The following is a 13655-nucleotide window of genomic DNA, read 5'->3' on the forward strand; positions in this document are numbered from 1 at the left end:
CGCATCGTGGGACAGTAAAGGTAGGTTCCTGATTGCTACGTGGGACTGGAGTTGAAGATACAGCGATGGACGACGATGGACTACGCGCAACGGTACGTTATTATAAATAATTTATTCTTCTCACATAAAAAGCACCTCATGTTACAAAAGTTGCTTTTTTATATATATTCTCTTTAAATTCTCTTTAAATTCTCTTTAAATAGCCTGGAAAAAAATATCCTTTATATATGGACATATCCTATATCTGATGATGTTTAATTAGATACAATCATATGAGATCTTCTCAATCTCATACGAAATTATTATGTATACCTAGATATAGAATTTGAGCATATATAAAGGAAAAATAATAATTTAGAATTAAATAATCGATTATGCTTCATATCTCTACCATGAAAATTTTTGAGAAGAATAAATTATTCTCTGCATGAGTAGTAGTCGCACTGATTTTTCAATATATCGTCACTCAATATAATCTCGTAACTCCAAAACGCAAATTTTAGAGGAGAACAGTTTAAAAGTTTAAAGCTTCATATAGTTTTCCTAGTTAAGGGATCTTTCGNTTTCAAATTTTTACTTTACTTAGAAATATTTTTTTTTTAATTTGGCGACCACAAAGAACGTGACTTCCTAAGTATCACTCATGCAATAAAGTGAAAATCCGGTATGTGACACTTATGTAATTATACATAGGGAGTGACGATGTATTCTTTTTTGATGAAATTTCCATATATTTGTATATTGTGTGATTTAAAACAATATTGTAATATTTCTTCTATATATGTGCTTTTTTTATTTTTTTATATATATATATTTATCTACATTTTCTGCATTTACTTTCATATTTCTATATCAATTTCTCTTAAAGAACCGATATAGAATTCTTTTTAGAGACTTATGTTCTTTTATACTTCTATATCAATTTCTCTTAAAGTACTGATATAGAATCTTTTTTTAAAAACTTATATTCTTTATATCTTTTTTCTACATCCACTTTTTTATTTCTATATCAATTTCTCTTAAAGAACCGATATAGAATCTTTTTTTGGAAACGTATGTTCCTTATATCTATTTTCTACAATTTTATTCTTTTCTATTTTATCTTTGCAAAAATATATATTTGAAATATATATATTGAAATATATATTTTTTCTATCTACTATAAAATAGAAATATATCTATCTCTTTTAAGTATACATGATGAGCTTTGAAGGATAGATATATTATTTTTCAATCATAAAATCTAAAACAAAACTCGGACGTGAAACTCAAAATATATTTAAAATAATACTTTCTAATTTTAAAACAACTGCCCCTCGCGTAAAATATTTGATGATAGATTTTAAAACTTTCCCAAGGTGATAGGTAAATAGATATCTGTATAGGTAGGGATGCGTATCTACAAGCGCTTTGTAGAAAATAAATTAGGCCGGGTAGGTAGGAAATATGTTAGACCGAATAAGTAGGAAGAAATCAAAATCATGTAAAATTAGGATCAAGGCTGTTATGCAGCCTTAATCCTAATTAATAAGGCTAGTAACGTTTAAGATATGTCAGATGTCTAAGGTAGGTAGGTAGGTAGGTAGGATTAGATATAACTATGTATATATTAGATTATATAATATTGTATTATATTGTATTATACTGTATGTTATATGTAATAAATATGTAATAGAATTGTATTCTATTGTAATTTATAAAACAATTGTAAAATGAAACTTGGAAATAGGAAACACACTGATAAAGAGTTTTAAATAAAAAAGCAAAAGCTATATTTTTTGGAATTGCAACTTTTCAGACATTATTTATATTTGTGTACCGTTAAAACACCTTTGTATAATATACATGGTTTTTTGTGTATTTTGTATCTCTATATATATATATATGTAGTATTTTTAAAAAAATAAAATAAAATTTATAAAGCACAGAGCAGCAAATGATGATGTAAAAGGAGATGATATTTGACTACACTCCACGAATTCTGATGTTGCTCGCTGAAATAAGATTCTTTTCTTCACATCTTTTCTGGTATATCACATTTATGTTGTACGAAAAGTTGCAATAATTTTTCTTATCCTTTTCTGTTTTCCTTTCTCATTTTCTCATCACGAGATCGGTCATTTTAAATTTCAAAAAAAATTAAATTCACGCTCTCGAGTATAGTTAAACTCTACCGGTTCCGGCATAAGTTAACAGTTATTGCCCGCATAAACCAGGCCTCACTGACAACACGTTAAATAAAAATAACAATAGCGTGCGCGTAGCGCGGGCCTGTGTTGTGCTAGTAATATAAATTACAGTCACGTTATTTTCACGTGTTGTCTTTCTACTCTGTAAAAATTCTTAGAACTCCTCTCACGTTAATATCCTGAGGATATTTCTAGGTATAGCATGAGGCGCTCATTTGGGATGTCTTCTGGATGTCCAGAGGACTTCCACATGTGTACTATCTGGGAAGTTATGAGACGCATAATTGCATGAATAATCGCATTGGAAAATAAGAATATTTACATAGTGCATTATAATTTAGTGCGTGTGCACATATACGACGTAAAAAAAAAAAAAAAAACAAACAAACAAACAATCCAGACAGAACAAAAACTATTAGACACACATTAGACGTTACAAAGCTCCACGCGATATCCAGTAGATGTCTAATGGAGTTTTTCTGTTCTGTGTGGAAAAAAACAATACAAACTTCTGGTTCTGCTAATAATATCCGTGCCGTTACTTTTTACCTAAATAGAAATTTTTTAATAGAAATATACGCGCAAAATAAAAGAGAATTGACCATGTTGTTACGCGACAATTTAACAAACTGTATTTTCTTGTATAGAAAAATGTGTTACATAAATTGCGCGCGATCGAGAGAACGATCACTTCGTCGATTTACGTTTCTTCCGCTTCTTCTCGTTATCCTTAATCACGTCTATGTAACTCGGAGTGCATTTTGATATCGGATGCTCGACGGGCGCGTTCACAATCTGCGTCCAGATGATCGAGGCGATCGCTCCCAGAACCCGCGCCATAAAAAATATCGTCTGATTGAGTTCCATGTTTTCCATCCCGTACAACTGAAATCGAATCATCGCGATAAGAATGTTTTCAAATCTCTGTTTTGCTCGCGCAATTTCCATTCTCCTCGTGCGAAGATGCGCACGGCGATTTCTTCACCTGAAAAATAGTCGCGGCCAAAGCGCTCTGCTCCGGATAAATGTCCTTTCCGCGCGGTCTTTTCATCGTCGATCTCAATATCCGCGTAATATCTTGCAAGAGCTAGAAAAAAAACGGTTTCAATTTTATCTCTCCTTCCGACGAAGGGGATATATTTCTTTTTACCGCGCGCATATATTGTATATGTATATATATGTATGTGTATGCACCTTTATTTCGGGATTATCGGGCAGATATTCTCGGGCGTAATTTAAGAGAGCCGTGTATCTCGGGTCGCAGAAATCCGCCTCTTTGTGTCCCACCAATTTGTCGCCGCTCGATAGATTTAGCACGCAGGCTTCCAGCGCGTTTTCCGTCCACGTTCGACCGAGCATGTTTCGTATCTTTCTTTGCAATTCCGTCCACTGTAATGCGCGGATAAGAATAACAGAAGAGAAAACAGAGTCTGAGGGGGAAGTTCTCTTTGTGTATTTTCAACGATTCGATACCTGCAACATCGTTCCGGTTTTGGGCTCGTTCAGGTACATCAGAACGCTGCTCGCCAATATCTCGTGCAAATTGAGATCGGTCGAGCCCAAAATTTGCACAACATGAGCGGGCGGAGCTCCGCCGTCATCGTCGCTGAAAAGTCATCGAGTTTCGCTCTTCTTTGTACAATATATTTTTAGTTCTCGAAAAGAGAAATGAAATTGACACACGTTACATAACGTTTGTAATCGTTACCGTTTAGCAAATTGTTAATTCGAACGTCAAATTCGCGATTTGTTTGTCGAAAATTTACTCTCGTTACTCGAACGATCAAATAATATTTTTTCGCGGCTTATACTTACGCGTTCAGAGTGACGTAGAGTCTGAAGAAGTCAGCGATCGATGATTTTTGACTGTCGAAACAGTCGTTCAGATTCGACAGACAGTCCGACAAAAACTTGGCCCAATCGCCGTCACCGCTCACGTTTGTCAATATTTGATTGTTCGCGATCAGACCGATGATCGCCGGTAAAGTTGCCAGAAACTCCATACCGTCCTCGTAAGTATACTTGAAATCGAACATACTCGATGCGTAAAACAAACGCGTCGTTTTATCTCTCTCGCATAACGTCAAGAAAATTATGATAGACGATGTGTTAAACCCAAGTGGATATTACGCAACAACCGTTTATAATGAAAAGTCAATAGTTTCTGTGCCGGGAAAAATAGCGCTTTCTCTTTGCCAATTAGCTTCAATTACGGAGCTCGCAAACCTCCGAGAGAGAGGAGACGTGTGTTGAAACTTTGCAAAAATTTTGCATCACAATAGTTTATCTGAAGTTTGCTAATTTTCTGTCATCACAATTTTTTTACATTAAGTAAATAAACTTTGTTTCACAATTTTCTCTCATTATATTTATATATCTCTGTGTAAATTTAATTAAAATAATATAAAAAAAAAATAAGTCTTTTTATTAGAAGAGTTTTTTTTAATTATTAAATTATTAATTAGAAATTCTTTGGTGTAATTAAAATTATATTTTTAATTACCTCCCAATAACTGTACGGCATGGCGCCCAGTTTTTTGGCTTTTTTCGCGCGCTTACTGATGTCGAAAATTGTTAACGCAATCGACAGTTTGTGCAACGGCGTAATTGTCTCGGGAACGGAACGTAAAACGGAAACCACTGTTTCACCTCGCGACCCCGACCACCATTCCTTGCATTTCTGACGTCGTGACGTCCAATCGGCAATCAGCGAGGCCGTTTGCCGTTGCGTCGGGACGTCGCCGGTCAGAAGAAGCCAAAACACAGCTTCCGCACTCGGTTGATTTCCTTGACGAGGTAACAGAGATATCACTTCCGGCATGGTCAGTCCGCGATACATGATCTAAAGAAATGGGAACGGGGAAAGAGGAAATCAATGAGACACGCGTCACGCGTGAATCAGCGAACGTGTTATTCGTGAATTTATATATTCAAAAATTTATTCAAAATTACTTTTTTGCGTTGGTTTAATATTAAACCTTTGCAGAATATTATAAGTAAGAAAATTATTTAAGAAAAACTTGTTTTTACTATGAAAAGCTAAAGTAATTAAATAAAAGTGTGAAATGATTTTGCAAGTTTTCGCGATTGAATATATATTTCGCGATTATTACGCCGTGTTTGGGATCGACCTCCGCGGTTTCCTTGACGAGAGTTTTCACGTCGCTTAATCCATCGTACAAATTCTCGACCGTGATCTGGCTAATGATATTCGGTCCGAAGTAACGTCGAAAGTTTCGCAAAAGATCGTGATGAACGGGTATCTTCTCGTTAAGAGCCTCTTTAAGATTTGTGCTCGTGCTTGGCTCCCCTTTCGTCTTGCTTATCTTTGAACAAACGAGAGTTTAATAGTCAAGTAACGACGAATAGAGAGAAATCTTTAAAATTAACTTAAACTAAAAACAAAGAATCCACCAATGTGTGTCGCACGCAATGTTATCGGAATGTAAATTATATACATGTGTGTGTTATAATTAAATCAAATTTTTTTTACTTGAACGTTATTTTTTTCGATGCATTTTCAAATACTCGAAATTCTTCGATTCGTAAAAATCGCAACTAGAACCGCACGTTGACGACAAAACTCTCGCGGGGGATTACATAGCAAAAAAAAAAAAAAAATAGATAAACTAATTCGCGCGAATTAGTCGCAATTTCGTACTTCGATAAAGCAATTCCAACCGTCAATACGTGCTGTTCTCCCCTTCCGAAGGTTGTTTTCGTTCTACCGGACGTGGTGCAATTCTTTCTCCCGTCCCAACGAGTGTACAGATAACCGCTTTTACATCGGAATCCTCTTGATAGGTGGTGAAACATGTTTCACAATAACTGCGCGGATTGCGCAAATCACGAAAGAAAGAAACAAACTGCTTGGAAGCTGCGGGCTAAACTTTTTCATTCGACGTTCGAATTTTCAATGTTCCTGTGTTCGTGAAATTAAACGCGACAAATTTTTAGCTTTTGCCTCGGAGAGACATTTTTTGACGTTTACACACACACAGAAAAAAAAAAAAAAAAGCAGAAGCGAGAATTTTTAATTTCGCTGTTTCCACTTTTTTGAGCGCACGCGTGCTTCAGTTTGTTCTTTTATAACAACCTTTGATAATGGTATCTCTATGGAAATATTGCGATAGAAAAGGAATCGAGATCAGGGTCAATGGTATCACGCAAGTGGAGAAACACAAAGTGCACGGTCTTGGGAACGAAAAATCCATAAAGCGGCGACCGCGAAAATTGTGACAAAAGAACATATAATCTCTGCACGCTAATATCTCGCTGGTTTTTATTGCGACTTGTCGTGCACGTGTGCATACAAAATAAGAGATCACATATCACTTGTTGTAGGTTGCACAATGTTCGCTCCCGTCGACTAGCGCACTTCGTACTAGTTGCGCTTACACACGGTCACACTGACACAAGTCGATGCGGTCGCGCGACGCGGGCGAGAGAGTCGGGACCAAAAGAGGAAATAATAATTTATTTTTTTTTGTCAAACACTTTCAACATTCGCCCTCGGGAGGAGTGCTTCTTTTTTTTTTTTTTTTTTTTTTATTTATCTTATAATATTTTATGTGTCGGTCGCGGTTCTCTCGCTACCGGGCCCGTCACACACATCGAAAGTTTTAATATCGTCTACAATATACTCATACAAACGTCCAACGAACACATGATTGCGTATTACAAAATGTTTCCGGTTAGTCTGCATTTGTGCAATTGGAGTGAGCGGTTTTTTTTTTTTTTTTTTGCGGTAATACAGGGGCATTTCCCTTCGTGTGTTTTTTTTTTTCTCAGAGGTCGCGCGTATAATAGCTTCTCAACGCGCTTGTGTTAGATTGAAATGTATTATGTTGAAATATATATATATATGTATATATAACAAATACTAATTAATATCGATAACGTTTCTCTATTGCTAGTAATACAGTGCTCTACGCACACGATAATGGCACGTTGCGTTACAGGTTTTTGTGTGTGTGTGTGTGTGTGTGTATATTTTCTTTTTTTTTTTTTTTTTTTTAACAACGGCGGTGTCGCAAAGAAATCCGGAGGGATGTGTGTCCTTGTTGTGCCACCTCGAGAGATCTAGAGATATTGTTAGAAATTACGTGCGCACGGATGTTTGTTTTTTTTTCTTGCATTTCGACTTAGAGTACATAAAAATGGTAACAACGTTAAGTATGCAATACATGCCGGTGTGTGTGTACGTGTGGGTGATTTATTTTTAGATATACAATATGTATATAACATCTCGTAATATATATATATATATATATATATATAATTTATTTATATAACATTTTAACGATTACGTTTTTCCTCGCGAATAATTTAACTGTGTTTTTTTTTTTTTTTTTTTTAACGTTAAATCAATATAACCAGTTAACGCTTAACAGTATAGTAAAATATATATGTGTATGTATATATATATATATGTATATATATATATATATACTATTGCTTCCTCCCTCTGCTCCAGGTACCTATCTATTACTGATTTTATTATTAGGCCGAATGCAGCGCGAGAGGTGTGTGAGGGTTGAGCTAAAATCAAGTTCGCGCTGCATTTTCCCGTTTTCTTCGTATTTACTTTATCGTAATTTTTTTTTTTTTTTTCTGGCTTTTGTTTCACTCCCGGTTCTTAATAATCCCGCTTTCTGTGAGAACTTTGTTATACTTATCGAAGCATTCGGTGATTGGCACGGTCTTACTTTGTTTGTTTGTTTGTTTGTTTGTTTGTTTCGGAAATTGCGAGTTTTATTAAAATCGATTTGTAATTTTTCAATGAAGACGCAAAGAGGTGACTTTGAAAAAGGCGCGTCGGAAAATGGAACTCGTCAAAAATTATCAACAATTTACAGTTTATGTAAAAAAAAAAACGATCTTTGAAAATAAATTCGATCTCTTCCCCCTCTTCCCCTTCTCTCTCTCCTCTCTTCATATAAATATAACAAATGTAACAGCGCAAGAGGATAGATCCTTCCTTTCGTTAAAATTTAGCGATGATTTTTTTTTTGATTAGATTACAAAATTCTCTCGTATATGTTTCAAGCTCGCGGTGCGCTTCACCGCGCGCGTCGGCAGCGGATTCTTTTTTTTTTTTTTATTTTTTTTTTTTATTTTTTTTCGTTTGTTTTAAACCGTCAACGTATGAAATTTCAATATATTATTGTCGCTTATTTCGAAATCACGCTCTGCACGCGTGCGTAACTCGTGCGAGTTCGGGCTTTTTCGAGAAAATTTACATAATTATATTCGTATGATTGCCGTCATCATTGTCGACCTGTGTCACACTCAACTCGATCGAGCGAGTCATTGTTCCGGTTTCATCGACTGAGACCGAATGACGCGCGACACGATGCCGCGTATCGACGAGGATCGACGTCGAGCGTTATTATTACCGGGCACTGTGGCACACCTGGCGGATAGCGCGTCCTCGCGCGCTAACGCACGGTCCACGATCCTCGTGATCTTGCCCCGTAGCAGGCACATGAGTTATTCTCATTGTCAGAGAAGACTGCACTTCTCGCCGCTGTCGTTCGGATTGGAGCGCATCTGCTGCGATGTAGCGGCTGCCGGCGAGGTCGGTCTGCCTTCTATCGCCTGGATGCTCTTCATCAGTTCCCGAAATACCTATTTTAGTCAGAAAAGTTTTGCCGTTTTAGTCGCTCTCTCTTTCGCGATATTTTCATATCTAGATCGTTGTAATATTCGAATCGCGCGTGAATAATTTGTGTTGAGATTAATTAATTAATCAATTAACACGGTAGTTTGACTGTTGAAATTATTTATTGAATTGTTGTCAGCGTCAACACACAAGATTTTGCAATTTGATTTCGAGAAACTGATTCGAAACGTTCGCTCGAGAGAGCTAGCGCCTATAAATATTCAGATTCGCACTGTAATACAAACGCGCAAATATAAGTACACGTTTTTTCATAACACACGAATGTGTCGGAAACAAAGTTTTTTCGAAAAAAAAACTTATCTCGATTTTCGCGACAAATTTTTTTTATAGTAGATTTGCGTTTCGAGAGAAAGTTATATATTTTTCAATTATTTTGTTCATTCGAGCGCGATTTCGACGTGGGATTTAAAACTTGAAAAGTTAATTCAACAGCAATATGCTACGCGCGGAGAGATACAATATATATATACAGATTGGAGAGAGATTAAATGTGTAATGCGCACCTGCACCACGCGACAGTTAAATCTGGCGCTGCACTCGACGTAACCGCATCTCCAGTGCTTCCGGACGAGATTGACGATGTCTCGGTACCTGGAACCGGAAGCGACGGCCTGCGACAGTTCGTCCTGCTTGTTCCCGACCACCAGCAGCGGTACGCCTCTCATGTCGCGGGCCTCGTAGATTTGCTCGCGCAACGTTCTGATGTACTGAAACGGGGGGATCGATCGAAAAAGCAAAAGGTCAGGCACGGAAGAACTCGAGTTCACGTTGAGTTTTTTTTTTTTTTTTAACATTCTTTTTGCACGATTGCATAGATACGATTTTTCAACGCGCGCAATCTTGACGTTTGATTGTGCATGCACCGAAAAAAGTATATTCTTGTAAGTAGAAGATTTTATACTTAAAAAATCTTCTTCAAGATTTTAGATGATATTCTTCTGAAATTAAGAATATATTCTTTATTTAAAAATATATTCTTTATTTAAGAATATAGTCTTTTTCGATAGTGAGATATATATGTTTTTCTATAGAGGCTTTTTTATATTCTAATTAGTATACTATATATTCTTATCAATGTTACTATTTAGAGGATTTTCCTCTTAAAATAAGAAACTCTTCTTGACGCCTATTTTAGTATAAAATATACCTAAAGTAAGTGGGATATCCTCAAAACAAGAATACAATTTTTTCGGTGTGCGAATCGTAATTCCACGTAAAATAATGCGATTCAATAATGAGAGAAAAGTGCAAACACACAGGTGCACCTACTTATGTCACTTTTTTATTCGTCACAATAATTATACTTTTTATTTGTGAACACTTTTTTGTTTTTTAGTTGTCGATGAACAACAATCGATCCTTGCGACCCGACGGGCGACTCTCTCGCAAAAGTTGCGTCCCGTTCCCCGCCGCGAGGGAAACCCCGCGTTTCGTCACCCGTCAAACAGATAATCAAACTTTTATTCCGGCAACTTTGACGTAACTTCGAGTCGGAAAGTGCGACGACAGCGAGAGAAAAAGTCCGGGTGGCAAAAAGAACGTCGGAAGAAGAGCCGAGCCGAAACCGTAGTTTCGCCGTCGAGTTTCTGATGGTTTTTTTTTTTTTTTTTTTTTTTTACAATATCAATTTCTTTCCCTCTGTCTCGCGGTGATTTTATCGGCATGCAATTTGTATTGTCGGGGTCTCATTACTCGGCCGGGCCGATACGCACCTGAAATGTGTCCTGATTGCTTAGATCAAACACGAGCACGTACGCGGTCGCGCTCCGCAATCCGTAATAACGAAAATCCGTCCATTCCAGGTGCGAACTGACCGGGAAGTACGGAATGGTCGGCAGATCGGTGATCTTCAATTCGTACAGCCGATCGGCGAGCACCACGCTCGGATAGAACGTCTCGCGTCTCTCGGTTGGTCTGTACTCCTCGGAGAACTCGCTCCAGACAAATTGCTGGAAGCAGAAAACAAAAGTCATCATGCAACAACTTTCGCATTAAAAAAAAAAAAAAAAAAAAGAAGCGAATGAAAAATAAACGAGCCGCGCGCGCGCTACCGAACTATAAAGTCAAACCGGGAAACGAGTTTTCTCTCGGACGTGTTTTGAATTTGAATTTCATCTTTCGTCGAAGATGCGGGGGGAACCTTTCTTGGGATGCGCATTTCGTCGGGCCTTTTAATTTCCTCGGCAATAGTCGATAGTCGTTGCCATCGATAAGCGGAAACTATTATCGGAAATGAACGAGAGCGCTCCGAGAGGAGACTCGTTTCCGCGATTTTGTTCTCTTCCTGGCGTTTGAAACAAAGATTCCGTCGACGACTTTCTCGCCTCGATCGAAAACGAGAACCGCGCGCGCACGCGTGGCGCGCAAAATCGCGTTTTCGCACAAAGAGAAAATATACTCCGGAGCGCGAGAAATAACTGGAGCGCGATACTTCCTCTACCCCAAATTAACAAACATATAATTACATAAAAAAAAAAAATAATAAAACTGTAAATGCAAATGTGTCAATTAGATTTTTTAATGAAAATAATTTCGATGTATTTTTTTTTTTTTGATAAATTTGGTAATTAAAAAAATAATTTTTAAAACCAGAGAAGATTTCGCGCGATAATACCAGCGATTTATGGTTGAGCGCACGTTCGTGTCGTTGAGGGATCTTACTCGGATTATGCTTGTCTTTCCCACGCCGGGCGCGCCCAGGAAGATGATTTTAACGCGATCTAACGTGTCCGCGGGACTGTCCTCCTCTTTCGATCCGCCTTCGGCGCCTTCGTAGGTTATTGTGTTTCCGCCTCGCTTTTCCAAATAATCGAGATCCAGCTCTGCAAGCAGAGACAGCAGAAAATGTGCACCACGCAAGTCTATAAAGCGCAACCGGGTACATCGGGTGAGAACTTGTTGCTCTCTCTCGGTGTTACAAGGTGTGTCAAGATACTTTATAACTTCGGGACCTAATTTCCGGAGGGGGGTTAGAAATGTTGCGATGAAATACCAGTTGCTCTCTCTCTCTCTCTCTCTCTTCCTCATTTTGAATAATTGCGCGGCTTTGCTGCAACTTATATCACTTCGAAATCTCTCGTGTAAAATCATGCAATTTTAATATAACGTCGAAGATATATATATATATATATACGTGCAAAGATTAACACGGTGTGATTAACTTTCAACTTATATGAAGTTCAACAACTTCATTTCGCGCTTTGTACAAAGAGCATTTGTGTGAATGAACATTTCACAGAAGCTTGTCTTGTCGGAACACGTTAGAAACGAACAAAGCGTCGAAAATTCGAACCCGACGATTCTCAACGGTTTAAATTTAAATATTCTGTTGTAATTAATCTTGTGTGTGTGTGTGTGTGCGAGAACGAATAGCGTTTCTGCGCAAAAAAACTTCATTCTTAACTCACGGCGAGTCCGCAAATCGCAAGAGAAAGAAGGAAACGTACTCTGATCCGATAGAATCAATTAAATAATTGACGGAGAGCGCTCGAAGGGGAGAGAATCCACTTCGAGAACGCGAGGGGTATAACAATTCGAACTTTATACACGGTTATATATATACACGGTTGGAACATCGTCACGCAAAATTGCGAGACCTATTTTGTGAGAAAAAAAGAAAAAAGTCTAAAAAAGTTCACGAGTAAGTATTCCAGACATTTGTTTTGTCGACTTCGCAACGTTTCTCGACCGCGTCAGTCCTCCGTGTCGGGAAAAATATATTATTCATGAAGCGAGAGAGAGAAAGAGAGGAGAGAATATTTTTACACGTGACCCGTAAATCGTAATACATCGTATATATATCTTTTTGGGGTCGAATTCGCGCTTGTCTTTGCAAATATTTTATGCCACGAAATTACTTTGCGATTGTGCGGAATGGAAAACATTGTTTGTGCGCGCCGCTCGTTATTGAAAGGATTTAATTTGCGAACACATGTAGGTCTCTTCATTCCGCGAAGAGAATATTAATTACAGACGCGAGTCGCGAAGCGCGTTCGCAGAAATTTTCGCGGATTTGTAAAAAAAAAAAAAAAAACTTTTCGAGTCCAATGTCTTCGATTAATATTCGTATACGGAATTTTTTTTTTTTTTTTTTATAAAGGCTGCGTGTGTTGTATTCGACCGCGTGTGTATTATGTGCAACAAATTGTTGTGTGCGTGCGGATAATTACATGAATTTAATCCCGCTTTCTAAACTCGAACGCAGAAGTTCGCGTCGTCGCGTAAATTAAATCTTCGAAACGCACTAGCTATAACGGAAATCGATCCCCGATTCGCGATTAAATGGGTTAATGAAGAAAGCTAAGTGTGCTTATGACACACACACACATACACACACACACACATGCTTTTCATCGCAAAATGACTCAATAAACAACAACTATCTTATTTTTTGTACATACATCTTTTTTAAATTGTCTCGTAGAATTAAATTCGTGCTCTATCATATATTATTCGTTCAACAAAATAATTAAGCAATATATATATATATATATATATATATCTCTAGCATGCATCGGTACGGATGAACTTATCGAGTGTCTTGTGCGAACAGGTCTCGTTTACCCAAAAGTCGTTTGTTCGCGCGTAAGCTTGATAGTGTTTCATTGTCTCCTAGCGAGCGATCCATAAGATTTCAGGTTCAATTAAGATATCGCAAGAGAGAAACGCGACACGGGGGGAGGATATCGAATGTTCATGTCGCCGCGGTCCAAGAACCTTCGCGGTCGAAGTTCGCCGATCGACTGACGAGGAACTCCAGAACACCGTCTCTTCTAACCAGG

General features: G+C 37.6%; 2 protein-coding genes across 4 annotated transcripts; both read right to left on the reverse strand.

The window, feature by feature from the left end:
- Positions 1 to 2304: 2304 nt before the first annotated feature.
- On the reverse strand, positions 2305 to 7395 carry LOC109857424 (probable citrate synthase 2, mitochondrial). Of its 2 annotated transcripts, none has more exons than XM_020433710.1 (8): positions 5871 to 7395; positions 5321 to 5515; positions 4693 to 5031; positions 4005 to 4210; positions 3663 to 3795; positions 3384 to 3578; positions 3175 to 3276; positions 2305 to 3074 (listed from the first exon to the last, which is right to left on the reverse strand). In XM_020433710.1, the coding sequence occupies exons 1-8, from the start codon at positions 6003 to 6005 to the stop codon at positions 2877 to 2879; spliced, it is 1503 nt and encodes a 500-aa protein (XP_020289299.1). In that variant the 5' UTR covers positions 6006 to 7395; the 3' UTR covers positions 2305 to 2876. The 2 variants fall into 2 exon arrangements, with proteins under 2 accessions (XP_020289299.1, XP_020289298.1); XM_020433709.1 differs by having other exon boundaries at positions 5303 to 5515.
- A 387-nt stretch (positions 7396 to 7782) lies between these two features.
- On the reverse strand, positions 7783 to 13655 carry LOC109857451 (ras-like protein family member 10B). 2 transcript variants are annotated; one of them, XM_020433755.1, is made up of 5 exons: positions 13438 to 13655; positions 11536 to 11696; positions 10587 to 10823; positions 9378 to 9581; positions 7783 to 8819 (listed from the first exon to the last, which is right to left on the reverse strand). In XM_020433755.1, the coding sequence occupies exons 1-5, from the start codon at positions 13499 to 13501 to the stop codon at positions 8694 to 8696; spliced, it is 792 nt and encodes a 263-aa protein (XP_020289344.1). In that variant the 5' UTR covers positions 13502 to 13655; the 3' UTR covers positions 7783 to 8693. The 2 variants fall into 2 exon arrangements, with proteins under 2 accessions (XP_020289344.1, XP_020289343.1); XM_020433754.1 differs by lacking the exon at positions 13438 to 13655 and having other exon boundaries at positions 11536 to 11957.

This window comes from Pseudomyrmex gracilis, unplaced genomic scaffold, assembly GCF_002006095.1.
Source record: "Pseudomyrmex gracilis isolate BER0280 unplaced genomic scaffold, ASM200609v1 scaffold_159, whole genome shotgun sequence".
Lineage (NCBI taxonomy): Eukaryota > Metazoa > Arthropoda > Insecta > Hymenoptera > Formicidae > Pseudomyrmex > Pseudomyrmex gracilis.